Below are 27316 nucleotides of genomic sequence, written 5' to 3'. Positions count from 1 at the left end.
GATTGGATTGTGAATTATTTTTCCGTGGAGTTTGTGCAAAGTCGGGGGGCGATGGATGAAAATGGATCGGCAGTCAACGCGGCGAAGGCAGGCGACGTTTAAAAAGTCCTTTGCTCCTTCATGTGAGCGAGCTCGTCGTTCTTTGGTAGCTCCAACTCTTCTATGCCCAACACCATGGCGTCCAGTATGGCTTCGGATGACAAGCCCACGCCTTCTCAGGCCGCGGCTGGCGATGAGAAGGGTGCTGGCCATTTCACGGCGGCCGACCGCGTGATCCACGGTGCCAGGATGGCCACGGAAAAGGAACAAAACATGACGTTGCTGCAGGGAATCAAGCTGTATCCCAAGGCCATCGCCTGGAGCCTGCTCATCTCGACATGCATTGTCATGGAGGGATATGACATTTGCCTTGTTAACAACTTCTGTAGGTGCCCGCTCCGTTCATCATGCAAGGCGGCTGGCTGACCACAAGGGCTTTCCCGCAGACGCTTTTCCTCAATTCAACCAAAAGTACGGGGAACAGCTGCCCAACAGCGAGAAGTGGGAGGTGCCGGCCCCGTGGCAGGCCGGTCTCAGTAATGGCGCCATGGTTGGTGAACTGATCGGACTGCTCATCAATGGCTGGGTGTCTGAGCGGTTTGGTTACCGGTGGACCGTCATCGCATCCTTGATGGTTTTGAACGGGTGGATTGCTCTCTTTTTCACGGCGCAGAATGTTCAGACTCTCCTGGCTGCCGAGATTCTGTGCGGTGTGGTAAGGTTGCCCCGGATCGCAGGAGGAGCAAGAGACGCTGACAGTTTAATGATGTGGTCGTAGCCCTGGGGCATCTTCCAGACTCTTACCATCACTTACGCCTCCGAAGTGTGCCCGGTCGCTATGAGGGGCTATCTGACAACCTACGTCAACTTTTGCTGGGGACTGGGCCAGCTCATCGGCATCGGAGTTATCATGTCCATGCTGGACAGGCGGGACGAATGGGCCTACAGGATTCCCTACGCGCTGCAGTGGATGTGGCCGTTACCCCTCGCCGTGGGCATCTTCTTTGCCCCCGAAAGTCCCTGGTGGCTCGTTCGACAAGGCAAGTTGGACGAGGCCAGAAAGTCCCTGCTGCGTCTGACCAGTCTGAATCGGGAGGTGGACTTTGACGCCGACGAGACAGTCGACATGATGGTGCACACGACGGCTTTGGAAGAGAAGACGACGGCCGGCGCCAGCTACTGGGACTGTTTCAAGGGACATGACCTGAGACGGACAGAGATTGTCTGCATGGTGTGGGCCATCCAGAACCTGAGCGGCAACTCCTTCTCCAACTACTCGACCTACTTTCTGAAGCAAGCCGGACTGGGCGAGAGACAAGCCTACGGGTTTGCGCTCGGTCAGTATGGAATCAACATGGTGGGTGTGTTCAGCGCTTGGTTTCTGATGAGCCGTGGCATCGGTCGGCGGTCGCTTTACCTGTACGGGCTGTGCGGCTTGTTCGTCATGCTCATGGCTCTTGGCTTCCTCGGACTGGTGCCCGAAGAGCAGCGGAAGCAGGGCGCCATTGCGACGGGCAGCATCATGCTCGGATGGGCTCTCACGTATCAAAGCACGGTTGGAACTGTGTGCTACTCGCTAGTCAGCGAGATCTCGACCAGACGGCTGCAGATAAAAACTGTTGCCCTTGGCCGTGTTCTCTAGTGAGTAACCCCCGGTGCAAAGCTTTCACGCACACTTGTCTCATACTGACGAATGACAGCATTATCGTGGGTATCATCACTGGGGTGCTCACCCCATACATGCTGAACCCAGGGGCCTGGGACTGGGCCAACTATGCCGGTTTTTTCTGGGGTGGATCGTGTTTTCTATGCATCATCTACACATACTTCCGGGTACCAGAGCCAACCGGACGCTCCTTTGCCGAGCTGGACCTTCTCTTCCAGAAGGGAGTCAGCGCCCGCAAGTTTTCCTCCACCAAGGTGGACGTCTTTGAGGACGAAATCAACGACGGGCTTGTGGATAGACTCCAAGCCCAGAGGGGGCCAGATGATGCCAGAGTAACTGGGGGGAAGGCGGCATAGTCGTCTTGATTTATGTGAGAAGGGCGTGCTTTGTTGATGGTGTGATGCCTTATGAGTGGCGGAGGGAAGGGTTGTACTGACAGCCCGTACCCAACGACTATGGAAGTTGACGGAAACAGGCGGGGTGGCTGCCAGATACGGATCTACACACACTAGTTTTATGTGTATATAATATATAGTAGTAATGTTTAAGTTCATGAGTTTTTCTGTTGTCCGGAAGAGCAGGGCGCTGTGGAAGCATTAGGGTATGACGTATTTCGGGGCTCTTCCTTTGAAGGTTTTGACGCAGGACCTGCCAGGCCATTTTTGGTACATTATGTGCATTATGTATGCGTCGAGGGCCCAATGACGTAGCCACCATGCTTGTACATACCTTGTAAGGAGAGGAAGCTCTGATTACCTCCAAAAGAAATACAGACTGAGAGACAGCAGCGATCTAGCCTGTCAACTAGCTATGAATGAATAACTGGTATCTTGATCGTCGAGCTCAAGGTTCAAGGCTCTTGAAAACAGTGAGTAGGTATCTAATGGCCGTTGACAACTGCCTGGTAGGACCATCGAAAGGCTTGGCAGCTGCAGATGACCCCACCTAAGGAGAAGGGTCACCCTACCTCTCATGAGCAACGGCCACCCCCCATGCCGCTGCCTGCCACTGGCCACTGGCACTCACCAGTCAAAGACAGACAACCCGCCCTATTCCATCATCTACAACGACGAGCTGTTTATTTCCAACTCAGCAACCCGCACGCACATTCAAGCCGACCAAGACCTCACAAGGACAGCAAACAAGCGCCGAGCCATGTCGACAAGCCCGACATCCCATACCCCGCCTAGTCACAATGCTCCGCGACCGAAAGGTATGTCCTGTTTCCTAGTTACCTACCTTGCCCTGCGCTTCTATGTCCAATCCCCTACTAATCACCATGTTTCTCTGAGAATAGGCATCTTGAAGAACTCGTACCGCGGCTCCCCTCCCATCTCGCCTGTCGACCAGCCGACTCCCAGCTTCCCACACAGCCACACTCCTGACCATCCCCTCACCCCCAAGGAGGCCAAAGAGCTCACCATTGTCAACACGCAATACAATGCCGGGCACCGCCGCTCCTCGTCTGCGGCCGGCATTCGTCCGGGCGTCTTTCGTGCCCGCACACCATCATCGGCCCATGGGGGCGACTCGGAAGAGCAGAGCCAGCGTCTCAAATGGGACGAGGCCAACCTCTACCTCACCGAGCAAGAGCGCACTGCCACCATGAAAATCAACGAGCCCAAGACCCCTTACGCCAAGCATTATGACCCATCCGAAGACCCTTCCGACGACGACGACGTCGAGATGCCGGAGCCGCTGGACCCAGGCAGGATTGATCTGGACCGTGTCGACGGCGTACCCCCTACCCATCACGGCTCCAAGCGCAAGACAAGCACCGGTGGGACTCCAGGATCGACAGAGGATGACATTCCCGGCCTGTCGCTGGGTGAGCCCGAGGAGGAGGTGCCCGAGCACGAGTTTGGTGATTTGGCCAGCAAGAGACCGAGGGCGGTGCACGTGGACAGCAACGGGAGCATGCATGACACGGATGGGGAAGAGTATTTGGTGGGTATGAGCGCCGAGGAGAGGGAAAAGCATCGCAAATTCGAAGAGCTCAGGAAGAAGCATTACGAGATGAAGAATGTGGCCTCGTTGCTGGGGCATCCTGAGGACCTGGAGGATGCTGACGAAGGAGAAGACGACGAGGATGACGATGAGACCAAGAAGGTGCCACCGGTTCCTGCGGTGCCTCCTGCAGGAACCCAGGGAGGTTTATAAACAATTGCAAGCGTTATTTGTCTCTTATTCGTTTTCTGTTTTCTCTCTCTCTTTTTTCTTTTTTTTTTTTTTTTTTTTTTTTTGTTGCGATTCGCTGTCCTCGACGGCGGGGCTGTGGAGACGAATCATGACGGGGAGCATTTGGCGTAGGCACGCTGGACATGAGGAATGGTGGTTCTATGCATATTCAACTTGTCTCTAGGGCAGGGATGTATCGTTGACGGTCTAATTCCATTACTTTCGTTGCGCTTCTTTGTTCTTCAGGCTGTATATGGCCACTGTCTATGACCCATGCCAACTACCTTACTCCAATTCCCAGCGCACCAGTTACGCTCCATGCCTGTCCTGTTTGCGCCAGGCCATTTGGTTGTGAGAAATGGCGCGACCCGTGCTGTGTCTGTGTCTCTGCTCTATGGTCATTCTTCAGAGCAGCCCCTTGCGGGCTAACTCGACCTTCCTCGCCGCCTCTCCGGCCTTGAAGCCTCCGTGGGACACACATATCCTTTGACCCTCAGCCAGTTCAACCTTTTCTTCGTGCGCAGGCCAGGGGCAAGGGCAGTGGTGGGGGAAGTGTACACAGGCTGTTAAAAGACGGATTAGCGAGCAATCCCACAAGGTAGGCTGACAATGTTAGAAATGGCAACATACCAAGCGTATCGGGACAGAGGTAGTTGTCGCAATGAAGACGGGCATACTGGGCGCGATATCCTGCCCCATCGCTCGGCGCATTCTGCTGTTGTCGCTGGTGCCCGCCATGACCGTGACCGTGATGTTGCTCCTGTTCGCCGCCACCACCGCCGCCAAACATTTGGTCAAAGAAGCCAAACTGCGCCGAAATGGGAGTGAGCATGGTCGCCAGGGCGAGCAGAATCAAACTAAGGGAGCGCATGTCGAACGTGTAGGCACTGATGGGCAGTGCGAGTGGTTAAGGGGAGGATTCTAATGTTCAATGCGAATGGCGCAATCTCCCCATTGGAAGGGATCAGGAGTTTGAGGTCATCATGGATTCGGACAGCTGGTGTTAGTCTTATCTTATCAGTAACCAACTGGTTGGCTCTGGCAAGGTCTTGGCAGGAACCTGGATGATGACTAAGCATGGAAAACTTGCACCCCAGCAAGTCACCCACCGGTGCCGAGCAAGCTACGGACAAGGTCCAGGAAATACTTTATACCACACCGTCGTCGCCCGTCAGTCCCGCACCGACCGACCCCGTCATTTTGCCTCACCGATCTGCCAGCAGTGAGCGTGCGATTGGCCGTGACCAGTCCGCTGCAGAGAGGTTCCAATGAGCTTCGTACAGCTGCAGCGGCCCCTTCAGAGGGGGGCTGCTGCCTCTTTGCGTGGCACCACCACCACGACTACTGTCGCCGGTCTCGAAGAGCGATTCACAAGGCTAAGGATCACGCTGCAACAGACCAATGCCGCCCTCCAGGGAACACGTTATGCCTCGGTCAAGTCGCAGGGTGCCTACAGGATCCCTAATAAAAAGACAATAGCCAAGAAGATGGGCGCCAAAAAGACTGGTGGTATGTTGACGAAAAAGCAGGAGGCTATGGAGCGGGGGAGACTGCGCCGGTAACTAATCTCTGGCGCCCGTTAGATCAATATGTCATTCCCGGCAACATCATCTACAAGCAGCGTGGTACAATATGGCACCCAGGCGAGAACACAATCCTCGGAAGAGACCACACCATCCACGCCGCTGTTGCTGGCTACGTCAAGTACTACCGCGATCCCGCCCGTCACCCAACACGCCAGTACATTGGCGTCACCTTCAACCGTGAAGACAAGCTCCCCTATCCCCCGGGCGCCCCCCGCCGGAGGAAACTCGGGTTGGTGGCTGTCCCCCGCAAGACCGAAGAGGCCCCAGCCACCCCCGATGCTCTCTCGCCCAGCGGCATTCCCCTAGCAGTTACTCGTCTTCCGCAAATAGAGATGCCAGAGGAGACAGCTCCAGAACCGGTCGAGGCCGCCGTCAGAGAGCCCGAAAAGACACCCCTCAAGGACGGCAACTCGATCATCTCCGCCCTCATCAAAGACAAGCTTCACAAGAGACGGTTGCAACAAGCCGCCGCCGAGAAGGAAAAGGAGCGCCTGAAGAAAGAGGCCGAGATCCGCATGAACACGCGTGTGTTGAGACTGCAGGACGACTACAGCTATCGCGAGAGCAACTGGGAGATTGGTCGCCTGGTGGGTGACGTGGGAACCATCCCAGGATCGGAAAAGATGGATTCCCGAAGGGCCAAGTTCCGCCTGCGTCGCAGAAAGAGAATGTGCAGCTTCAACGCCATCAAGAAGCGCAAGGCTGCCAAGGCTCAGCTCAGGGAGGAATACAAGGCTCGTGTGCGGGCAAACCGTGAGAAGAGGATTGCCGAGAGACGCGCGTTTGCCGCCAAGGTCAAGGCTGGTGCTGCTGCGAAGGGAGGAGACGCTTCCGGAAAGGTTGAGGCGTGAACCATCTGTAATGATAGGAAATGAAATGTACATTATTGTCAAGAGTAAAGCATGAGAGGGAAGTGGAAGCATACTCTACTGGCATGCATCTCATTCCCTCCCTCCCCTTGTTGGGCATTTTGCGGACCTGGATGCAGGGGACTCAAGAGGACGGGGTATTGGAATGTGAGGAGCCCGATAGGGACAATATCTCGCCTACAACAGGTTTGCATTGTGTCCACCTTCTGGTCCTTCATGATTCATCAGTCTCGCCATGTACAGTCCCGGCCACATCATGGCTTCTCAGACGCCTACGAGAGCCGGTAGTTGCGCCGCCGACGGTGGCAGTCCAAAACTCTCTGTTCCTTCTTCTGGGGAGCTGGAAGAACATGAGTCTGGTCCATCAACGCCAGCACGCAAGAAGGTTGTTTTTAGCAGCCAGAACCTGAGGTATAACAAAAAGATCTTGAAGCAGGCCCGTGAGAGGAACAGGGCCAGCAGCGACAGAGGCAGCGGCCGTGCCCGGAGTAGGAGCAGAAGCCCACAGAAGCAGAAACAAGGTAAATACCATTTCCCTGTCCTGTAGATGTGTTGAAGCGGCAGACTGGCTGACATGGTCTAGTCGCCTTGGTAGAACAAGGCGACGCGCATGAACAGTTCAAAAACAAGCTGCAGCCTCGGGGCCCTTCCAAATCACCAGCTCCTGTTGCTTTTCGGACGGCATCTTATTTTGGGATCAGGGGTGGGCCAACCTATTCCAGACCAGAGGTAGGAACTGGTCTTCACCAGCACCGGCAAAGCCCTGACAACGAATCTCATCTCTCCTCAACAAGCGCCACCAAGAAACGGAACCTCGAAGCCCCCCCTGAAATCTTCCCAGCTCCCAAACGAAGATTGCTTCCACATTTCTTGCGGTCTTCATCTCCATCTCCGCACGTGTCGCATCGTCAATATGAGCGCATCGCCCTCGAAAACAGCGAAGACGAACTTGGTCAACTAGATGAGCTAGCTGATCCAAGCCCAAGGCCAACCAGAAGACTCATTCTACCAACCTCTAGTCCTTCTTGGGCCAGAAAGTCACCAGTGCACCAATCCCGCTCTCCACAACGACAACGGCCCTCTACCAGCACCGGCTCAACAGCCGCGACAGATGACGGGAAACAAGTTGCTCGTGCCTCGCATAACTCCCACGGGCATGAAAATGGCGAGCTTCCCTTGTTGGTTTCGAACGCGAGACATGTCACGCCGCCCTCACGAGCTGGAGTTCCCCGACATGAAAAGGCGGTCTCTGCGTGGCGGTTGGCGAGCCCACCCAAGGTCAACATTAAACAAGTGCCTGAGCCAGAAGTTGTCATGGTAGACAGTGACAATACCAGCGATCAAAGCGGCAATGGCGATGCAAGGTCAGAAGACGATTTTCGCATTCAAGGCGAAACACAGCGGCGGTTCAAAAGGGCCAAAGGGGCCAAGACCGAGCAGGAGGTTAGAGGTAAGCAACCGCGGACAGTGGAAGAGACAGCTATCCCTGTTCCCACTCTCCCGAATGGTGAGTTTCGACAACGGGATACCTGCAAGAGCGTCAATGACAAAGCTGCAAAGCCAAGCGAGACTAGTCCCATCACCATATGTGGTGAGCGGCATTATTCTCAGTGGACGGGCACATGGGATGGCGAAGCACGCAGGATTCCCGGAGCCGGTGCCCTTTTCCCTGAGGGATACGAACCACGAATCAATGAACCATATCCATGGGTTTGTCCAATTCGGGATTGTCAAACTGTGTTTCCGGAGGCCTGGGCCCTTGGGGGGCATTTCAGCGTTGGTTACCCACCTGTGCCCGTGATTTTTGTGAGGAGTGATGTTGCTGACCTCTTTCCAGGCAAGTCACCGGGCTCTTTTACTCAACGATAACCGCGATGGCACCATGTCCATTCTCGGGAAGCGAAAACTCCCTGATCCTATGACAGGGAGAATGCCCGCACTGGTGATCTCTCGCCAACCACTCGATCCAGCAACTGCCCCCCCAAAAGCACCTCCTCGACAGCCGGGAAGGAGAATGAAGACGGAGAAAAGAGTTCCCCTGTCCGATGTGACCCCCAAAAGGCCCAAAGAGACACCGGTGCCAGTCCCTAACCCCTACAACACGCCTGGACGACGGTCAAACAGTTTTCTTGTCGTCGACCTGCCTGCCCGTAGCAACACGTCGTCCAGACATTTTCATGTCCCTGATCAACACGCAAAAATACCTTTGCATGACAAGAGCACACCCACCGCGAGCAGTGGCCTCCACTCTTCAAAAGAAACTAGGCCTACTGAAGCACCGAATACCAGGCCAAGTAAAGGTGGCTTTTCAGGAGCTAGCGGCAGCGACGAAGCCATCTTCGCTTTGCCCACCCGTAAATCCTTGAAAGGAAAAAGTGGCGTTCCGGTATCATCACGAGCAGCAAGGGCTCAAGTGTCACAAGAATGCCTGACAAAGGCTGGTGTTGGCGGCACTGCCCAAGGCCTAAGGGAGAGCATCACATCCACCAGAAAATCCGGACGGTTGTCCAAGTCTATGTCATTGACACGCCCAACTCAGCAAGCTTCAGAACGTCCTGCCCAAGCTGTCTCGGGGTCCAAGCATTCGGCAGCGAAGCGGTCACCATCAACAGCCTCGAAGACCTCCAAGTCAACTCCAGCCTCTGTTGGGGCAAGGCCGCAACGATCAGGAATGGGTGCACTGCCATTGTCATCTGCCTCTTCTTCTGCCTCTTCCCCATCGCGGGGAGTTGTACCACCTTACACAATGTCAGACTGGGAGATTGCCCCCGGCCGTATCCGGGTAGGGACGGGAGACAAATCCGAGAGTAAGTCAACCTCTGATCCTGTTCTTACTTCTATTCCTCTCTGCGCACCAGGAAGCTGACGATACACGTCATGCAGATGTGGCCGTCTCCTCGACCTATCTCGCCCACTCTTCGATGTCTGCTCTTCCTCTGACCCCAACTATTTCCTTTCAGCTGCTCACCATCCAGCCGGGAAGCAGTGTCCACTGGCGGCCCTCTACGGCCCCAGGCAGTGTCCAAGAGGAAGAGCCCAGGACGAGGGTTTGTTCGGTTGCCCAGGGTATCGTCAAAGTGAAGCTCTGTGGTCAGGAATTTTCATTGGGCCCGAATGGCATGTTCAAAGTGCCAGCGGGGGAAAACTGCGAGCTGGGCAGCGTGTGTTACGGGGGGGCGGTGGTTCATATCACTTGTGTAAATGAAGGGGAAGAGTACTAGCGATCCAAGTAATTAGTTGTTTTATGTTGTACCTATTTATGCACGTAGCAATCTACACCTGAATTCTATCTGCCGTCCTGGCAGGTGACTCGACCCATGAAGCACCCATTCCCTCCCCCGAAAGAAAAACAACAGAAAAGCAGAGCAAAAAAAAACAACGCCAACCACTCCCATTATTCCCGTGTCTTGTAAGAGTGGGTATCAAACTGTGCCTTTCTTTGCCTCCAGAGCCATGTCTCTCCCAGGTCGCGTACCAACCAACCTTTGCGTAATGACATGGAAAGAAAAACCCAAACGCCCCAAAATATGCATGATTGTCCTTGACTCGGTCGTGCTGGCTCTCGGCCCGGACCTAACGAAAGATCTTCCTCCCTCCTGTCCTCGTGGGAAATCGTTCAACGCCGCTCTGCTGTTGCTGATGCCAAATCTGCTGCATACCGACTCCGCCGCCTTCCAAGCCTGTCTTGTAGCGACGTATGGCTTCCCTGATGTGCTCTGGTCTTAGCGGACCACGCCTCTCCTCGACAGGTGCGGCTGTGTTGCTGGCCGTGTTGTCGGCAAGCCCCAGCTGTCCAGAATGAGGCACACCGCTGCCTTCTCCGGTAGCGGCCGGTGATGGAACAGCCGTGGCAGGCGGCGTGGGTAAATCCGTCTGTTTCTCCCCTGTCTTGTCAATCCACTCCCCTTGCACCCTGCGGGCACTCTCGATGATGTCGCCGATAAAGACCTTGGCCACAGCACGCATGCCAATCACAACGTTCTCTGCTACGGACTGCGAGATGGTAGCATTGACAAGCTGTAGGAGAAGGGTTGTTAGCATGCGGACTTGTCCAAAAAGAAAGCGAGACGGGGCTTTTTGCGATGCTTACTCTCCTCACGGCAGCCTTACTCAAGTTGGCGGCTCGCCAATTTTCGAATCTGTCAAATTGTTCGTCGTTGAAGGCGCCGATCAACATACCCCTCTGTCTATGTTCCTCCTCCTTTTGTTCTTTGGTCAAGGCAGCGCCAGTAGCGGCCACCTCTGTGTCCCCCTCCTCGTCGCCGTCTCCGTCCTCACCTGCACCCCCCGCGGCGCCGGGTGCAGTGCTCTTTCCGCCGGCACCGGACACCACACTGCCGCCAGGGCCAGCAGTTGATTTGGCGGTTCCGCCAACTACCGAGGGAGTTCGTTCGCGTGCCTTATCGGCCTTTGACTTGCGGCCGCGCTTCTTCTTGGGGGGGCCGGTGACGCTCATGCTGACTTGACTGCCCGAAACGTGGCTCATGGCATCAAAATCGACCGAAGGGGATCGCGCACCAGCAAGGTCGTCTGGCGGGGGGAACGAGGTTTGGCGAAGCGGATGGGCAGATCCGGGGATGGACGAGATGGACATGGTGGAGGCTTTGCGTCGTTTGAGAGCGGGCGACTGGACGCTGGCGCCATCGGCGGTGCGCTTTTTGTTGGGAGTGCTGTTCATTGCGACGCTGTTGTTGCGAATGGACGTCGAGGGGGGAGATGGGAGAGGTGAGAGGGGGGAGCGAAAGAGAAGGTGAATACGGCGGTGATGAAGCTGTCAGTCCCCAGAAGATTAGATTGGCCGCGTCGTTCGCGAAGAGGTCCGAGCTCTTGATTGCTGTCTGGTAGATACCTCCTCCTACCTAACCTAACACAAGGACCTGACCTGGTAGAGATTGGCTCCCAGGCTTTTGATAATATGAGGTCCCTTTTGCAGATGGAATATTTTACTTGCCTGGCAAGGTGAAGTCGAATAGGTATCCTTTTCTGAGTTGGTCGAACTTCACCAGAGCTCCAAAGTTGTTGTAGAGATAATAGATTGGACATCGCCAAGACCATGGCCCGTGCCACTGCTGCGCTAAGATCCACTTCGCTCTGTGCTAAGTAACCCACCTGCCCCGCGTCACCAGGGGGGTGGTGGGGCAGCGGGACACTGCAGCGTCTTAATGTCAGCAATTTATTTTTTTCGAGAGGGCAAGCTCACTTTTCGGTCCGCGAACGGGTGGACGCAACACAATAGGTCAATTAAGTGCCATGAGTCGCAAAACAATGCTAAGGGGCAATGAAGTGATGTGCCAGCCACAGCTAATCGCCAGCACTTGTGCCTCTGCATATACCTTGTCCATCACCATATACTTTACACGTTCATGTATTCATTCTGCCCCGATTTGCTGCAGACTACATACCCTGACGTCAAACCTCCCATTCCTCTCACCCAGCCACGTTCGGGTATCCACTGAAATATCAAAGTTTGGGATCCAGGGTCCATGAAAAAAAAAACTCGCCGAGCAGGGGGACCGGAGTCTGCCAATCCTGACTCGACCACTTGCGCCATCGGCCTGCCATTGTATCATCCTGTCTCCCCCTTCTACGAAACAAACAAACGAGTTCCCCCATTTTTCCTTTCAACGGCGACACATTTCCGCCCACTCCGAATCATCCATCGTGTCTGCGCATTCCGTCATGGTTCAGTTCGTATCGCCCTCTCGCAGCCAGAGCCCCTCGGGTGCCTCGTCCGCTGGCGAACCCCGGCGCACCAAAAGGTCCAAGGGCAAGGATGGCAGCAGCAGCAAGAAGAAGCGCCCCAGCGCCGCCGACGACCAAGATGGAGATGACACCAAGGCCAGCGGCAACGGCACCAGCGTCCGTCAGAACGCCGAGAGACGTTCCAGCATGAGCAAGCCGGCCCGCGACTTCCGGGACCAGCCCGAACCCACGCCAAAGAAGAAGAAGAGAAAGACATCGACCTCGTCGGCGGCCGTCCCTGAGCCCGCCATCGCTCCGACACCGGAAGAGGCTGGCGAGACGTCGACCCGCTCGCCGAGCCCCCTCATCGACTTTGACGGCCTCTCCCGCCCCAGCCGCGGCACTCGGGAGAGGTTAGACGAGTCCCCCGAGCAGAAGGAGCTGCGCATGGAGAAGATGAAGGGCGCCGTCCGCACCCTCCTCGAGTGCATCGGCGAGGATCCCGACAGGGAGGGTCTCCTGGCCACGCCCGAGCGCTACGCCAAAGCCATGCTCTTCTTCACAAAGGGCTACCAGGAAAACGTGCGAGACATTGTCAACGGCGCCATCTTCCAGGAAGGCCACAACGAGATGGTCATCGTCAAGGACATTGAGGTGTTCAGCATGTGCGAGCACCACCTGGTGCCCTTCAACGGCAAGATGCACATTGGCTACATCCCGTCCAACGCCGTCATTGGCATCTCGAAGCTGCCGCGCATCGCCGAGCTGTTTGCCCGCCGACTGCAGATCCAGGAGCGCCTGACCAAGGAGGTGGCGCACGCCATCATGGAGGTGCTCAAACCCCAGGGTGTGGCCGTGGTGATGGAGTCGAGCCATCTGTGCATGGTCATGAGGGGGGTGGAAAAGACGACGACGAGCACCATCACCAGCTGCGTCCTGGGGTGCTTTGAAAGGAAGGAGAAGACGAGAAACGAGTTTCTGAGTCTGATTGGCGTCAACCGCCGGTAAAACAACTGATACCCTTTGCGTTGACAAGGTGTTGCTGGCTGTGTGATTCTTTTCAACAAAAGAGCAGGATGGGTGGCAGCGATGCCTAGTACAAATATTCGGGAATACGGTGTGGTATTTTGCTTTTTCTGTACCTTTCCTTTTGTTTTCTCTCTTTTTTTTCCCTCATAAAAGAAGATACGTAAACATGGCGTTTTGGGAAAGACGGTCACGGTCTGTACACGAGAGCACGATGCAGCGCAGCCGACACAGCATGGAGCATTTGGTTGGGCGGGCGCATCTACATGCATGATTTATTGGTACGTATGAGGTGATGATCTCAACATCGCATCTGCCATCATTCAACATAATGTAGTCTGGCACGCTACGGACAGGAGGGATAGGATAGCATTCAATAGCATACGATCAACAATGTGTTGTTGGCATGGGGCATGAATAAATCATGACACTCTTCGCACCACCTTCCCGACCTCGCCCCGTTCCACCGCCTCCACTCTGTCCCTGACCACCTTCCACACGCCTTCGGCAACCTCCTCCACACTCGCACTGGCATCTACCACATGCAAGTCCTCCTCCTCTTGTCTGAACCGGTGCTCGACCCCTCCACTGATATCCGGTGTTTGTGCGCTGGGTGGACCGACAGCAACTTCCTCCTCTCCTCCTCCTTTGGTGCCTGCACCTTCACCAGGGGCACACTCCAGAGCAGAATGCGGCGCCCCCACGATCTTTCCCAAGCTCAAACCCCAAAACAACTCTCTCACCCTCCTCTGCATCTCGGCCCTCTCGTACACCTCACCTCCCCAGCCTCCCCTCTTCTTGGCCTCTTGCTCGTCCAGGTCCAGGAACAAGACCAAATCTGGTCTGGGGAGCCCGACCTCTGGCGAGCGAGCCCACGAGAGCGGTAAAAGGGGGTTGTGTTTGGCGGCCGAGTAGACGATGCCGCTGTAGTAGTAGCGGTCGCAGATGACTGTCGTGCCATGCGACAGCAACGAGGTGATGAGCGACGCGGCTTCCCAGCGGTTGGCCGAGAAAAGCAGGTGAATCACGTGGTCCGACATGGTTGTTTGGGAAGTCAGGTATGAGTTAATCATCTGGCCAATCGGGGTTGTGCGGTCTGGGTTGGTTTGGCCATGTTAGACGGCCATGCTTCTTTCTCTCAGCAGATACGTACCGGGAAAGCGCATCACTTTTACGGATTTGCCCAGTTCGACAAACCGCTGCTCCAAAAGCTTGACCTGGGTTGTCTTGCCTGACCGGTCCAGGCCTTCCAGGACGATAAGGGCGCCCCGGGTGGGTTTGGTGTTGCCATCGTTTGCTGATGTCATTGTGAATGGACTCGAGGACAGATACAAATGTCGTTCGTCCGTGGGGTGAGGTGAGGTCGGCTTATGACGGAAAGGCCCAAAGCCAGAGCTTCTGAGGAGCATCTGGAAGCTTGGAAGGCTTGGCAACCTGGAAGTGCAGTAGCAGATGGCTTGACGGGTGCCAGCTGGCAGCTGCTGCGGCATAGGTTCTTGAAGGAACAAATCATGAATGGGATGAGTGAGGCACTTCGCCCGACAGTTGCAGTAGTGTCAGCCTGTGGAATGATGGTTCCTATTGCCTACATACATTATCCTTCCTGTATGTGCCATCCCAAGGGGGTTGCGCCTCATCGTCAGGGGAAAAACAGGTGACGTGAATCGGGTTCGATGAGCGAGGTACACAGGTCGGGTGTGCAGTGTGGATTCCAGTTTGAAGGCGAGGGGTTCATCGTTCCCCTCTCAAAGGTGCTGGTCGAGTTAAGCTTGCTCGCTTGCCACCAAAACCCCCGCCATGATCAACCGATCAAACGGCCACTATAAAAAGAAAGGAAGAAAGCCTGTGCGAAACCCCCGTCTGGGTAGCCGCTTGTTTCTTCTGCCCAACTCCTCTTTTGACGCCTTGGCAAGAGATGGTGGCAATGGAAACATCTGCCAGGGCGCAGTCTCATCGAATGGGCCAGTTGAAACCTGAGGCCGTAGCGACTCAACCAGCCACCCGAATATCTTTGTTCAGGCGTCGAGGGCATATCTCGAATTATTGTATGTAGGCAGGCAGAGACGCAGAGATAAGTCAAAGGGAGGGGAGGGAGGAAGGAGGGGTGGCTGTCTCACCTGTGTCTTCTCCAAGTTCACAGTGCCGGCCCGGGCAGAATCGGCACGGCCTCTTAAAGATGCGACGCGGATCCTGTACTTGCTGGACAGGAGTGGGCAGTCCAAGACGCGTTAATTCGTTTGTGGATTGGCGCATTGTGTACACCGCGTCCGCTGAAGAGCCGCTGTCCAATGGCAGGCCTTGTCGCCCATGCACGCTCCTGCAAGCACTTGTGGGCAACTTTTGTTCCCGTGGACAGCGCTCTCCCTTGCGCTCCAGAGTCCAATTAGAGCCACCCAACGGCACGGCCGCTACGCGTAGAGTTTTACCTCATCTCTCTGTTCGCCCACAGCACAGTACCGTATCACCAGCACCCGACGAAGTACCTACAGGAGTACCTCTAACAGTACCTCGAGTACCACCTCACTTCGATCCAGGTCCTCCCTCGCGCTGAGGTGCCCTGCCCCCCACCACTCAGGGCCGCCCGCCGCCCTCCACCACCACTTCCAGGGCAGCTACCCACCTACCTTACCTACCTGCCTTACCTCGTCCTCCCAGCTTGTCCATCGCCGTTGGGCTACAGCTTCCGTTTCTCCCCTCTTCAGTTTCCATCTCTCTCTTGGCCGACATCTCTCAGTTTGGTCCCCCTTGTCCAACTTGTCCTGCCACAGCAGCAGCTCTAGGTAATCTGCCAGCGCTTTCTCTGACATCTCACCCAACCTCAGATATCCGGCATCTGTCTGGGTCACCTCGCTGCCAGTCGCTTCTCGCACCCCAACGTCAAACAGCCAGACAAACCGGAACAAGAGCGACCGCTTTTGCCCGGCCAGCCCATCCATCCGTCTATCCAGCATACTATCGCGTCTGGCCATCTCCCACCAGATCAGCTTGCGCAATAAGAATAGTGCGCAGCCCTCGCTCGCTCGCCCGCCCCGCCCCGTGTCGCCTCTCTTTCCCTCCTGTCCCCTTCGCTCTGCATTTCCTGTTCTTTTGTCACGACAGCAGGACAGGTCAAATTTCAGAAGGAACACTGAGCAGAGAAGCAAACAAGCAAATCCTGAGCATTTGTTGGCTTCTGTTGCCCCCCTGCCTGGGCTCACCAACGATTGATCGCCTTGATCGAGTCGGGCATTCGATTAGGCTTGGACACACTTAGCCAGCGCAGCACAACACAGCGTCACCCCTTTCCCTCCTTCTCGGGTGGTGTGCTACGACAATCCCGCCATGGCGACTGTTAGCCGTCAGCCGTTTGCTCCTCTTGACCACACACGGTTAAAGACACTGACGAGCCTCAAGAACCGACAGAATGGTATGCTGCTGCTTCTGTCCTGCATGCCCTAGGCTTCATACTGACCGTAACAGCCCTCTCCAACTCCCCAGCTAAGCGCAAGGCTTCCGAGGTGGTGGACGCCGACGACTCTGAAAATGTCGACCCAGTGCTCTTCTCCAAGCGGTCAAAGGGAGCCGGCGCTGATGGAACTGGGTTCGTGAAGCCCTTATTCAAGCCTTCCAATTTTGTGATGACCAAGGCGGCTTCCACCTCCAACCTCCACGGCGCTGCGAGTCTTCCCCCAAGCAAGCTCTCCTCTTCCTCCAAGCCGCGCACCTTTCTTCAGCCAAAATCACAAGCTTCCCGTCTCAGCACTACCGGCACGCCCAGTCCCCTAACCGCCCCAGCTGGCCGTTCCCCAACCCGCGGCTCCAAGCGGATTGGCATTCTCTCTAAGCGCCGCCATACGCAGCGGATTGATCCCCCATCCTTTGGCCTCGGCGCCGGCTCCTCAGTTCCCTTTTCGCTCGATGCCGCCCTCAAGGGCTCCATCCCAGCCTACTCTGGCTCTCTGCGGACCTCTGCCGCGCCCGTCCCCGCTGCTGCCCCTGCCTCTTCGGACTCCTTCCTGCTGTCCACGGGCGGCATGCAATCCTCCTGGTTTTTTGACATCCACGAAGACACGCCGGAACAGGAGATGACGAACCTTCTTCAGCACGGCACCTGCACCCTTGAAATTAGCAGCGACGAGGAGTCTGGGCGACGCCAGAGTCGCGACCGAGCCGAGGGCAGAGACAAGGAGAACATTCCCCCTGCCGACGATATCTCCCAGACCTCTGCTCGAGAGGCCGCCAGAGTGGGCGACGTCGATGACATGATCATTGAAAAGCAGAGGGGTGCTCTTGTTGAAATGAATGCCGCCGACTACTACGCCGAAGGATGCACCAAGGACAGCGTGGTGCTCGTCCCCTGGGATGAAGAAGAAGCTGAGACGGTCGTTGGGGACAACGATCAGTACCAGCACCAGCACCAGCACCAGCACCAGCACCAGCACCACGTCCTGCCAGAAGAGGGCGAGCAACAATCGTATGGCGGAGAGCAGCGGCAGAAACGGACGACACTTGCCGATGTGGAGTCTGTAAACGTCGACGACATCATGGGCAACAGCGACGGAGCTTCCCTCAAAGCGGCGGTGCTGGAGCCTATGGAGGGAACGGGGGAGAGCTTTGAGCTGTGGGAGAGCACCTCAGCCAAAGAAGAAGGTGATGCTCCTGCTTCTCCTCTGCCCATGGCTGACGAGAGCCATGAAAATCGAGTAGTCGAAGTTGAGTGTGTGGCCTAGAGAGTCCAGTGCGCTTTTCTTTTTCTGTCACTTTCTTTGCTCTTGATATCGCAGAAGGTGTTTTTCGGGACATGCTTTTGGTGCTGCGTTTGTTGTTTTGTCTCTTTGTGGAGTCGCTTTGATGTTTTGCGTTTTCGAACGCCCATATAGCTCGGTCCGAGAGCTGGGAGGTTCTGCTCTGATGGCTAGGTTGGCACAAGGGAATGGGAATGCTGCTGTTTTAGGAGTCTATTTCCGGCTGGCTGGAAAGGAGGCTTGGTCGGGCTCCCGTCATCTGTCCCGTGGCTTGTTAGACTGGCTTGGGAAGGACGCACGGGCACATTGTTCCAGACACAACCAAGTTGGCATTTGTGGAAATGGATCTGGTGTTTTCTTGGTGTTGGGGTCTACCTGGGCGGGCGGAACTTTTGTTGACTTTGGGCAAGGTATGATGGATGGATGTCTGGTGTTATGTACAGTTGGATGGTGGGATGGGTAAACTAGCTACTTTATGGTACCGGCACAGGTAATTTATTCACTTTCAACTATTGGCCCAGATTTCGTATGATACCTCATACATCGTGCGAGTGAGCTTTTATTACATTCTGTCCTTACAGGCCAGCACATGTCAACTCGACACCCATTCGCTTTTCGGGCCACGCCGAAGCAAGATTACGGCAAAGGAAACAGTAAGCTAATGAGGCGTTGTGCTGTTTCTTCGTTATTTCATCTAAACCTAACTGAACTGTGTTCACCTTACCCTGAATCTGTTCTTGCTGTCCCACGAGACCCCAGAGGTACAGAGAAAAGACTCCATCGATGCGGGTGACAGGCCAACCGAGACCAGATTAGCTGTGACTTTCAAAGGTAGTTCATTATAGAGTCCTAGAGGTAAATAAATGTTGCTCAGCCAACTTAACGTCCTAACAACGAGACAAGACGGAAGCCTGGTGTCAGATTTTCAACGGGAACATCTACTGAGTGCGTCCTGAGAGCGAACTATGTTGGATTGGAACGTTGTTTTGTGAAATACTCCTGGTTGATATATAATCAGATGATGCCAGAAGATTACAAATGCTGTTTGCATGTGGATGGGTGGCCAGTGTGCTTGTGCTGGTACGTCTCGTCGTTGCTATTGCTTAGGGGGTCAGTGGATACCCAGTAATTCTTTGGTCATCTAGCTAGATACAGACTTTGGATGGAACATAAGGTAGTGTTTTAGACCAAGCCCGAATTGATGGACGACAAGCATCCGCCATCAAGAACTGATATCTCTCACCCTCAGCTACTATCATAGCTCCAGCCTTACCGATATGTACTTTCCATTCCTAACCCGACCTTAGCACTATGTTGCATAGACCACAGACGTTTATCGTCGCTAGGAGTAAGCAAATAATTCATTACAAAAAGATATATGCACGATAGCTAGATGATTATGTGAGGACTATGAAAACAGCACGTAACAGGGCCAACAAGAGCAAAAAACTACCCAAAAAGTAAAAATGAATGGTCACAATCTCTCCCGCCGGGAATTGAACCCCGCGTCTCGAGCGTTGTTTTCTATCCAGGTGGATATTGACAAGCTCACATACTGACCACTATACTGCGGAAGATTTGAAGTAGGTGTGGACACCTGTCGTAGCTTGGCGTTGACGAGAGCGAGCCGGGATAGTGACATTATAAGGGACATATGATTATCTAACAAGCAACAAAAGATATCTATTCTAGTTCCCAAAAACCAACTTCACCGGTGTGATCTTTGCATCACTGTGGACGTTACTACCCAGATTGGCAGGACACACCTTAGCTCTATTTCAAGAATGCCCGATGACAGCTCTCTGGGGCTACAACCTCGACGAGATGTCCGAGCTGCCCCCCCAGACGATGATTAACCCCAGAGATGGACATTGGTCAGTGGAACATTTTGGACAAGATCCCTGTCATGACTCCAAAGGTAACTGGGATCAATGTTCCCATCACCCAAGCCGTAATCTTCCCGCCTATCAATTTGGCTGTACGTCTCTCGCATAGACCGCAGCAGCCAGGCGTGTTCATGATGCTGTCCACCGACATTCCCCTCTGTCTCACAGTCCTGCTTTTGGCCGTGTCCCCTTCTGCTGTTTCACCTAGTGGCGATGGGGGTTTATTTGTGCTCGGGGCCATCTGAATATCATGTTTCAGATTTGAGCAAGGCTCTGTCTCGGCTGCTGAATAGAGAGCGGGTTGCTCCTGCTGGACTTGATGGAGAGGGCTGGGAAGCATCAAAGAACAAGGTTCGGTTGATCCATCAGGGTGGGTGACCGAGAGTGTGGGAGTGCTCGCTCCCGTTCCTGCTGCATGATAAGGCGTTGATGGCAACGGCAATATTGGATCGTCTGGCCCGCCAAAGGCGTTTACAAAGTGCACCGATATTGGCCGGCTTGAAAGTGATGAAGGGGAAGGGGGAGGAGACCGGCGAGTTGTCGGTGGACTGCATGGTCGTGGAAGGGGCTCAGACTCTGGAGGCTCCGTTGAAGAGGGTGCAGATGGCATGCGCACCCTATCGTAGCTCCATCTGTCAACGTTCAAGAGATGGTTGTCTGGAAGATAGGCTATGGAATGAGGTCTTCCTAGGCGGCGTGCTGGTCTTGGTGATGTCGATCTAAGACGGGAGATAGGAAGAGGGTGGCTCAGTTCGAGGCCATCCCACGACGTTCGTGAGCTCGATCGGAGGTGGGAGGTATATGTTGACTGGTGGTGTACTGGGAGCCTCGAGGTTTGTCGAGTGCCGATGTCAGTATATGACAAAGGCCTAGGCCTCGCTGGAATATCGGACGTGCTCCTTCGTATCTCTTGCATTATTGCAGATTACCACACCTTGAGTTACAGGACTCTCAAAGTTTCTTTGAGGCATCCGGCAGTCGCGTCGATAGGGTTACATCTACAGTCTCCACCAGAGAAAGCTTTTGGCAGCCCCTGTTCACCAAGAGTTCAATCATGTACTGATCCTCGGCAATGTACGTAAGTTCTAGACCACGGAGATCGCAGCGCCCTGATGAAATGCTGGTGAGCATACAACTATGTGCACTCTTCAAGAGAGAGCACGTTGTAAGTAAATACTAGATGCAATTGGGGTAGATATCTTGGTTACCTGATGTCACAATGGCATTGACATATGACAGACGGACCGGGCCTGTGAGGGTGTTGGCAACCCACTGGACAGAGGAATGAAGGCTCCGAGACCCCACCCATGTATTACATAATTGGGCAGCATGTGTATGTATGTGCTAGGCTGAGTTTGCTGCACAAAAAGGAGTCGGCGACCAGAATGGACCCCAATGACTGCAAAGAGGAGTGCCGTGTGAGATAAGAAGATATTTTTGTTGACTTACAGATGAAAGGGACTTGAAATCCGGTTTGGCCCCTCAGCTTGTTTCAGCCACTGCGCGCGGGAGGATGGGGGAGGTGGCCCCGTCTGGGGAAGAGTGACACTAACGATTTTTGCCCAGGCACTGCGCCAGCTTTGTTAAACGCAGCCCATCTCGACGCATCTCGACAAACGCTGCGCTACATGCACACTTGCGGTGAGATGTCCGAGTCGGCCCTCAGCCCGTAGAAAGCTTGTTGTCGGTTCGCATCTGTCTGGGGTGACATGTCACTGGCGGATGTCGTAGCCCAGTGGTGGTGCATGTCAGCGGACGGAAACTCGGTGGAGCCCGAGGAGAAAGTTCACGACCCTCAAATTTAGCGGTGGACCGATGACGTCGAATTCTTTGGGGGCCCAGAACCCCGCCCATCCATTTCATCATGCTGCCAGGGCATGGATGGGATGGGACATGACATGGGGGCAATGGGCACGCACTGCGTCTCGCTCGGGAAGAAGTGGGTGTCGTTGGGCAGGCCCATCGTCGAGTCTTTTCAAAGTGTTTAATATCCTGGCTGAAAAGACCCTCACCTGTCCAAAGTTTCAGATCCCTCAGCACCTGCAACTCTCGTTCCCCTTACCCTTCCAGCTCCTCCATGTGCGAGTCGGCGCTGCCACAACACCACACCATTTTTCCAGTCCGGCAAGCTCCGGTCTAAAGACGGCGCTCTTCCCGCTGCTCTCTTTTTGGCTTCCACATGCTCACGTTCTGAGCGCGCTATATTTCTGGACCACACGGATTTCCGGACGTTCGAGCAAGTTTATTTCTTCAAATAGAGTCACGCCCCAGGCCTCCAACCGCACAAGAACAAGCTCTTCTCGAAACCATCAGTTCCTCGATTTGTGGAGAGTGATCAGTGATCAACAACCACCCCTTGCAGAGCCAAGCAAGTCTAGAATCTGTATGCCCCTTTGCCACCTCCCTCTGGACCATCTTCAGTAGTAAGTGGGCATCTCTTTCTCCCCTTTACACCACGACAGACGCAGAGAAGCGCGTGCGCTAACACCGTCTTGCAGCCAGTCGAACCTCGCGACGTCGCCGTCAAAACAGCTTCCCGACCTATTGGCAACCTGAGAGAGGGCAGGTTTGGGTCCTCATTGCACATTGGCTTTAGCAAGCAGCATCAAGGACGTGGTCCCAGCCAGCTCACTTGCAGTACCTTCAAGCACAGAACAGATTTCGGATCAAGGGCCGGCCATCACCACCACCCGTTCCGGATGTCGACAAGACGACGTTAGCAACCGTCATCCCTCCACCACAGTAGCAAAGAGAATCACGAGAAGAAAATGTGCGGCACTTCGATATCCTACGCCTGCTCGACGACCTTGATCTCCAAGTCGATCACCTGCTCCTGCGACACCATCAAGGCTTACGGCAAAAGCACCTTGTTCTGCGGCACCTGCTCCAATCCCCGGTGCAGAGAGTTGAGGGGAGAGGTTGCCCAGGCCTCGACGCAGGTTTCAAGCTCTGCCTAAGTCTCTGGGGTGCCTTGTCCTGCGCTGCACTTTGACACGCTCGATCTCTGGACGCACTCGGTTGCCCACGCTCGCTACGTTTCATCATTTTTTGGCCTGCTTCCTTTGCCACTTATCCAGTCTTAATCACCTCACCACCACCCTTTCTATACTTTTTTTTCTTTTTTACCCTGTGCCCTTGTTTCTCAGTAACAAGCAGGCTTGCACACGTCCTTCAGCATCTCTCTACCCCGGAAAATCCCATCTCCAGCGCCTCATCTACCAAGATCCGTCGCTGGGGCTTGTCCAGGAATCATTGCCCAGTCGACAAACGAAGGGAAGAAGTTATCAGACTGAGCCACCTTCAGGACACCAACCAGAGCAGGGCATCTGGAGTTCTGCACTCAAGGCCCTTTAGGAAAGGGGTTCTGTTGTCTTTTTCTTTTTATTTTTCTCTTCTTCTTTTTGGGGCTTGTCATTGCATCATTTTGGGCGGCGCAGCGGGAAAACAAAGGGACATCTTGCATGTATATAGAAGCAGCATTGGGAGAAGACCTTGTCGGTTTTACGGTAAATAAGAGTCGATTCTTGAATGAGGTGGTGTTTCATTACTAGGCCATGACATCTCTCTAGATCCCTTCGGCTTCTTCCAGATTTTCTCCTGTGTCTTCGTCATCTTCCTCCAAATCCCGTTTGCCTGATTTGGTGCTTTTGTTGGATTGTCTCTTCCTCGGCTTCAACCACTCCTCCATGCCTGGTGGCCAGTAAACCCGATTATCGGGACCACCCATCCCAAACTCCAGCGCCGTGACCGTAACTTCAGAAACCTGAGCCGCCTCTGTCTTGATGGCATCTGATTCGGCGACGGCCGTGTCGTCTGCTTCGGCCGGCTCCTCTTCATCGACCGCTCGCTTCCGCCTGACGTTGGCTCTTGTTTTGGACTTCTTACTCTTTGTTGCCGACGGAACTCGTGGGACAGGTCTTGGCTCGTCAAACCTCTCATGCGGAACCATGTCATTGATCTTTTCAAACCCTGGGAGCTTGAAGGTACGCATCAGTTCAAAGACGGCCTGCTCCTTATCCTTGGCTTCAATCATGAGGTCCATATCCGGCGGACAGGGCGGCAGCGTCATGACTCGTGGGCTGTGCTTGCGCCTGTCCCGCGGTGTAACGGCGCCCGGACATGGCTCGCTGTAGTGCATCTTTTGCGTGATTCCCTTGCGCCGCCAGGTTGCTGTGATCCGTTCCATGATTTCTGGCTGCGAGATGTCCAGCGTCCCCTCTCGGCACTTTGAAGGGTCGAAGATGATGTTGTGGTGGTGGTAATCGAGTACGAGTGGAATGTTGAGTTCTTCGCAGACAGGCAGCAGGTCATGAACACTCCAAGAAACGTCGTCATTCTCAAGAACTAACCGATTCTTGATCGATGGGGAGAGCTCGGCATAGTTGGCACGGAATCGATCCAGAGTTGCGGCCTTGTCTCCATAAACCCCACCCATGTGAAGAATCATGACGGCATCGCGATCTTGCTGCCCTGGCAGCCGCAGGAGGGATAGCATCTCGTCGTGATACGCAAGGTCTCGAACGGAAGCCTCGATGACTTCCTTGCGGGGAGATCCGAGCTGGGTAAACTAAAAGCACAAGAGTCCTTGTCAGCAACGACATCGAGACCACAGTGTTTCTTGCGCAAGGGATCATACCTGGCCGGGATGTGTCGTGAGACGGTGGCCGAGCTCGGCAGCCACCTTCCCTACCTCGGCCAGAATGTCTGATGCAAAGGGGGCCAGTTTGTACCCGTGTTCAGCATGACTGGCAAAGGGAAACATCTCGGAGCTGAGGCGCATAAACTTGATGCCGTACTTGTCGTTCCACCGTATCATTTTGACGATATCGGCTGCATTCTGAAGCCCAAGATTCTGCACAAAGCGGACCCCCAGTTCATGATCGACCGCCTTGGACTTGTCCGGCCTGTTCTTGGTTGCATGCTCGGGTTGGTCCGGGTCGGCGAGCGGATACCGGTGGTCGATGATGGACGCCATGCGACATGTGCGGGAACTGAAGACTGGCGGCTTGGCGGTTCGCAGGTAGGTGTTGAGACATGCCTAATGATACCATTAGATCCAATGCCATTCTTTGCCTCAGGTGACCACTATAGGACTGCTAACATAGCCGAGCCGGCCTCTCCAAGGCAGCGGAAGATAGTGACTGTTGACGGGAGGAGGTCGTGCGGCTCCTCGTTTGACCGTGTCGAGTGCCTCTTCAGTAGCCACTGGTGCTTCGTCTTTCAGATCAAGGCCCTCGCCGCCAAACATACCTCTTTGGGCCCGGTCCTGACGGTCTGGCTGCTTCGACACACCACGGTTCTGATGTCGCTGCTTCCAGCCAGCAGTGGCGACCTCGTCCGGCGGCTTGTACTCGTCCTTGTCGAGCGTCTCAGTGAGATGTGTTTCTTCCACCTTCAATTTCTGTCGTTTTGTCGCCCGCTGCAGCCGGCGCTCCATCCGAGCCAGACCTTTAATGGCAAACCTGAGCCCTTCTTTGCCCGAAGACTGAACACCCTCAGCTGTGGCCTCTGTGGCATTCCCCGAGTCGGCCCCCTTCCTGATGCCCAGTATCTTTCCCTGAATCTCGCGGGACTCATCCTCCTCGTCTGTCATCTTTTGGCTTTGGGCGAGATTGCGGTTCGAGCGGCGAAGAAGTACCTGGGGGCGGATGGGAGACTCGGGGTTGGACACCTGTTTGGACACGGATCCAGGTTTGCGGGCCATGGTGGTGAGCAGTGCCAGTGGTATGGGCAGATAGCCGGGTCGAGATGTGAAGCAGAGTGAATGACGCGTTGAGGGGACAATGGCCTGCGGCAAACTTGGTGGACAAAGGTAGGGTGGCATGAAACGACGCGAGCAAGATCAGTTGCACAACAACACAGAGCTTCCGACCAGGTGGCTCCGCCTGGCTAAAATACCAGCTGCCGGCACCGTGTCCAATGAATAGTGTGGAATCTCGAGGGCCCGACGTAGCGGTAGCACTGTAGGCGTCATGGCCGGTGTCGATCAGTTCAGCAGCGCGGTGTACTGCCAGCTGCTCACTTCGGATGGCGGTGGTGTTAAGAAGACAGAGAGGTGGGTTATTGTACACTAAGTGGACATGAAAAAGTCCATCTGTATCACGGGTGATCAGCGATGCCGCAGCGATGCAGCCAGAAAATACGATTTGGTTGCGGGTTTCATGTGCTCTGGGATCGATGAGGTCATGTCCATTCCCGTGATGTGGGGTACTGAACAGGGGTCGCATTGCCAGCGGGTGGTTTGCTCCTGCCTACATTGCACCAACTTGCCTCATCAAGTCCACCACTGTCTCTCGAAAAGCGCGATATGAAATGCCCAGCTCCCTCGCCGCTGTTTCGCCATCAATACCGTGGCTCTCGTCGACCACCTGCCTCTCCACCACTGGCGCTCCCTCTGGTCTCACAAAATTGGGAAACTCGTGCTCGATGATCTCGGCTGCCATTTCATACGTGAATCTCTCCTGGGAAGCAACCAGGTACCGTTTGCCCCCTGCTTCTGGCCGAAGGAGTGCTTCGACGTGCGCCTGCGCCAGATCCCTTACATCAACCCAGAATGGGACTCTCGCGACAGGAAGCTCATTTCCTTGCTGGCTCGCAATCGCAACCTTCCACAGCTGGCTGTTGCTATCATTTAGCCCCAAAGGCCCGCCAACCACGGGATGAACCACAGGCCCAAACGTCATGGGGGGACACAGGGTGACCAAGTCAAAACTCAACCCACCCCCACGACACTCGAAATTATTCACAAATTCCCACGCCGCCAGTTCGGCAAACTTCTTGCTCCCTCGATATGCCACCACCGCGCTTGTCTTTGGATCGGCCGCTGCATCGTACGTAAGGGAGTTCCAGTCGTCCGCCGTGTAGGTAAAGTACTGAGACGCCTTCCGCGCCCTCTCAACATCAAGTACTGCAGCGAAGCTTGATGTGATCACCACGCGTTTCACCGTTTGTGCTTCCGCGGCCGCAGACAAGACAGCCTTGACACCGTTGATGGCAGGTAGTATCAGCTCTGCCTCGTTATTTTGAGTGTCGTATGTGAAAGGGGAGGCCACATGAACGATGGCATCAATGCCACCTTTCAACGCTGAAGAAAGGTCCAGCTCTGGCCCTAAAAAGTCGTCAATGACGACACAGTCAAGACGAGATGCCTGGGTGGCTCGAGGACGAGCTGCCAACATGGCCTCGCCTTTGGCTTTGGACCGAGTAGTTCCCCTGACCCTAAAGCCACGGGAAAGCAGCGTGTCCACAACATGCGCGCCGATGAAGCCGGTGGCGCCTGTAACGAGGATGTGGGTGCTAGAGATTCCAATGGTTAGCTACTGGACATTGTAGAGTCAGGGCGCATGAACTGTATTCATAACTTACGGGCAAGCCATGATGATTATGCCTGTTTTGGTGCGAGTTATTTTAACGAGAGAGGGTCATGAGCCAAGTGAAAGTCGTTATCATTTGAGCCGGCTGAATCCATCGAATCCCAGTGCTACAGGAGCCGGAGCAACATCGCTCGGCTGAATTGGGGAGGAGCCTGCCAATTCTCGTCAGCGATGTACATTTTACTCGATAGGTAATGTAGCAAGCGGAATTTGTTTCGGGAGTGCAAGCTTGGGGCCGCCAAACAAATTCTACAGAGGTTTTCTTTTAAAGATAAGTGTTGGTTGGT

General features: G+C 54.8%; 12 protein-coding genes and 1 non-coding gene across 13 annotated transcripts; 7 read left to right on the top strand and 6 right to left on the bottom strand.

Moving 5' to 3' along the window:
* Window positions 1-162: 162 nt before the first annotated feature.
* On the top strand, window positions 163-2263 carry QC762_001060 (uncharacterized protein; the record flags this gene model as incomplete). The annotated part of the gene is made up of 4 exons (XM_062882902.1): window positions 163-424; window positions 486-754; window positions 818-1680; window positions 1740-2263. 4 exons carry the CDS (start codon window positions 163-165, stop codon window positions 2059-2061), a joined length of 1716 nt encoding a protein of 571 aa, XP_062746604.1. The 3' UTR covers window positions 2062-2263.
* A 320-nt stretch (window positions 2264-2583) lies between these two features.
* On the top strand, window positions 2584-3865 carry QC762_001050 (uncharacterized protein; the record flags this gene model as incomplete). Its single annotated transcript, XM_062882901.1, has 2 exons — window positions 2584-2918; window positions 3003-3865. The coding sequence occupies exons 1-2, from the start codon at window positions 2678-2680 to the stop codon at window positions 3863-3865; spliced, it is 1104 nt and encodes a 367-aa protein (XP_062746603.1). The 5' UTR covers window positions 2584-2677.
* A 212-nt stretch (window positions 3866-4077) lies between these two features.
* LCL2 (Long chronological lifespan protein 2) lies at window positions 4078-4880 on the bottom strand. Its single transcript, XM_062882899.1, has 2 exons — window positions 4514-4880; window positions 4078-4446 (listed from the first exon to the last, which is right to left on the bottom strand). The coding sequence occupies exons 1-2, from the start codon at window positions 4752-4754 to the stop codon at window positions 4289-4291; spliced, it is 399 nt and encodes a 132-aa protein (XP_062746602.1). The 5' UTR covers window positions 4755-4880; the 3' UTR covers window positions 4078-4288.
* A 271-nt stretch (window positions 4881-5151) lies between these two features.
* MRPL2 (54S ribosomal protein L2 mitochondrial) lies at window positions 5152-6320 on the top strand (the record flags this gene model as incomplete). Its single annotated transcript, XM_062882898.1, has 2 exons — window positions 5152-5392; window positions 5467-6320. 2 exons carry the CDS (start codon window positions 5152-5154, stop codon window positions 6318-6320), a joined length of 1095 nt encoding a protein of 364 aa, XP_062746601.1.
* A 253-nt stretch (window positions 6321-6573) lies between these two features.
* On the top strand, window positions 6574-11059 carry QC762_001020 (uncharacterized protein; the record flags this gene model as incomplete). Its single annotated transcript, XM_062882897.1, has 4 exons — window positions 6574-6859; window positions 6922-8114; window positions 8176-9145; window positions 9222-11059. 4 exons carry the CDS (start codon window positions 6574-6576, stop codon window positions 9557-9559), a joined length of 2787 nt encoding a protein of 928 aa, XP_062746599.1. The 3' UTR covers window positions 9560-11059.
* Window positions 9912-11016, bottom strand: QC762_001010 (uncharacterized protein; the record flags this gene model as incomplete). The annotated part of the gene is made up of 2 exons (XM_062882896.1): window positions 9912-10355; window positions 10429-11016. The coding sequence occupies 2 exons, from the start codon at window positions 11014-11016 to the stop codon at window positions 9912-9914; spliced, it is 1032 nt and encodes a 343-aa protein (XP_062746600.1).
* Window positions 11060-11846: 787 nt separating the features above from the next.
* On the bottom strand, window positions 11847-15128 carry CDC8 (Thymidylate kinase). Its single transcript, XM_062882891.1, has 2 exons — window positions 14200-15128; window positions 11847-14142 (listed from the first exon to the last, which is right to left on the bottom strand). The coding sequence occupies exons 1-2, from the start codon at window positions 14534-14536 to the stop codon at window positions 13469-13471; spliced, it is 1011 nt and encodes a 336-aa protein (XP_062746597.1). The 5' UTR covers window positions 14537-15128; the 3' UTR covers window positions 11847-13468.
* On the top strand, window positions 12018-13028 carry GCH1 (GTP cyclohydrolase 1; the record flags this gene model as incomplete). Its single annotated transcript, XM_062882894.1, has 1 exon — window positions 12018-13028. One exon carries the CDS (start codon window positions 12018-12020, stop codon window positions 13026-13028), a length of 1011 nt encoding a protein of 336 aa, XP_062746598.1.
* Window positions 15129-16367: 1239 nt separating the features above from the next.
* On the top strand, window positions 16368-17755 carry QC762_000980 (uncharacterized protein; the record flags this gene model as incomplete). The annotated part of the gene is made up of 2 exons (XM_062882890.1): window positions 16368-16452; window positions 16506-17755. 2 exons carry the CDS (start codon window positions 16368-16370, stop codon window positions 17753-17755), a joined length of 1335 nt encoding a protein of 444 aa, XP_062746596.1.
* A 1496-nt stretch (window positions 17756-19251) lies between these two features.
* QC762_0029960 lies at window positions 19252-19347 on the bottom strand. Its single transcript has one exon. It is a non-coding gene; the product is annotated as a tRNA-Asp (tRNA).
* Window positions 19348-21072: 1725 nt separating this feature from the next.
* Window positions 21073-22613, top strand: QC762_000970 (uncharacterized protein; the record flags this gene model as incomplete). The annotated part of the gene is made up of 3 exons (XM_062882889.1): window positions 21073-21128; window positions 21223-22079; window positions 22400-22613. Exons 2-3 carry the CDS (start codon window positions 21472-21474, stop codon window positions 22611-22613), a joined length of 822 nt encoding a protein of 273 aa, XP_062746595.1. The 5' UTR covers window positions 21073-21128; window positions 21223-21471.
* A 608-nt stretch (window positions 22614-23221) lies between these two features.
* Window positions 23222-25360, bottom strand: MUS18 (UV-damage endonuclease; the record flags this gene model as incomplete). Its single annotated transcript, XM_062882888.1, has 3 exons — window positions 23222-24223; window positions 24293-24694; window positions 24758-25360. The coding sequence occupies 3 exons, from the start codon at window positions 25358-25360 to the stop codon at window positions 23222-23224; spliced, it is 2007 nt and encodes a 668-aa protein (XP_062746594.1).
* A 547-nt stretch (window positions 25361-25907) lies between these two features.
* Window positions 25908-27248, bottom strand: QC762_000950 (uncharacterized protein; the record flags this gene model as incomplete). Its single annotated transcript, XM_062882887.1, has 2 exons — window positions 27022-27248; window positions 25908-26952 (listed from the first exon to the last, which is right to left on the bottom strand). The coding sequence occupies exons 1-2, from the start codon at window positions 27030-27032 to the stop codon at window positions 25908-25910; spliced, it is 1056 nt and encodes a 351-aa protein (XP_062746593.1). The 5' UTR covers window positions 27033-27248.
* Between the last annotated feature and the right edge of the window lie 68 nt (window positions 27249-27316).

This window comes from Podospora pseudocomata (genome assembly GCF_035222375.1).
Source record: "Podospora pseudocomata strain CBS 415.72m chromosome 2 map unlocalized CBS415.72m_2, whole genome shotgun sequence".
NCBI lineage: Eukaryota > Fungi > Ascomycota > Sordariomycetes > Sordariales > Podosporaceae > Podospora > Podospora pseudocomata.
The sequence above is the reverse complement of the archived record's forward strand: the minus strand, read 5'-3'. Positions and strand labels throughout refer to the sequence as shown.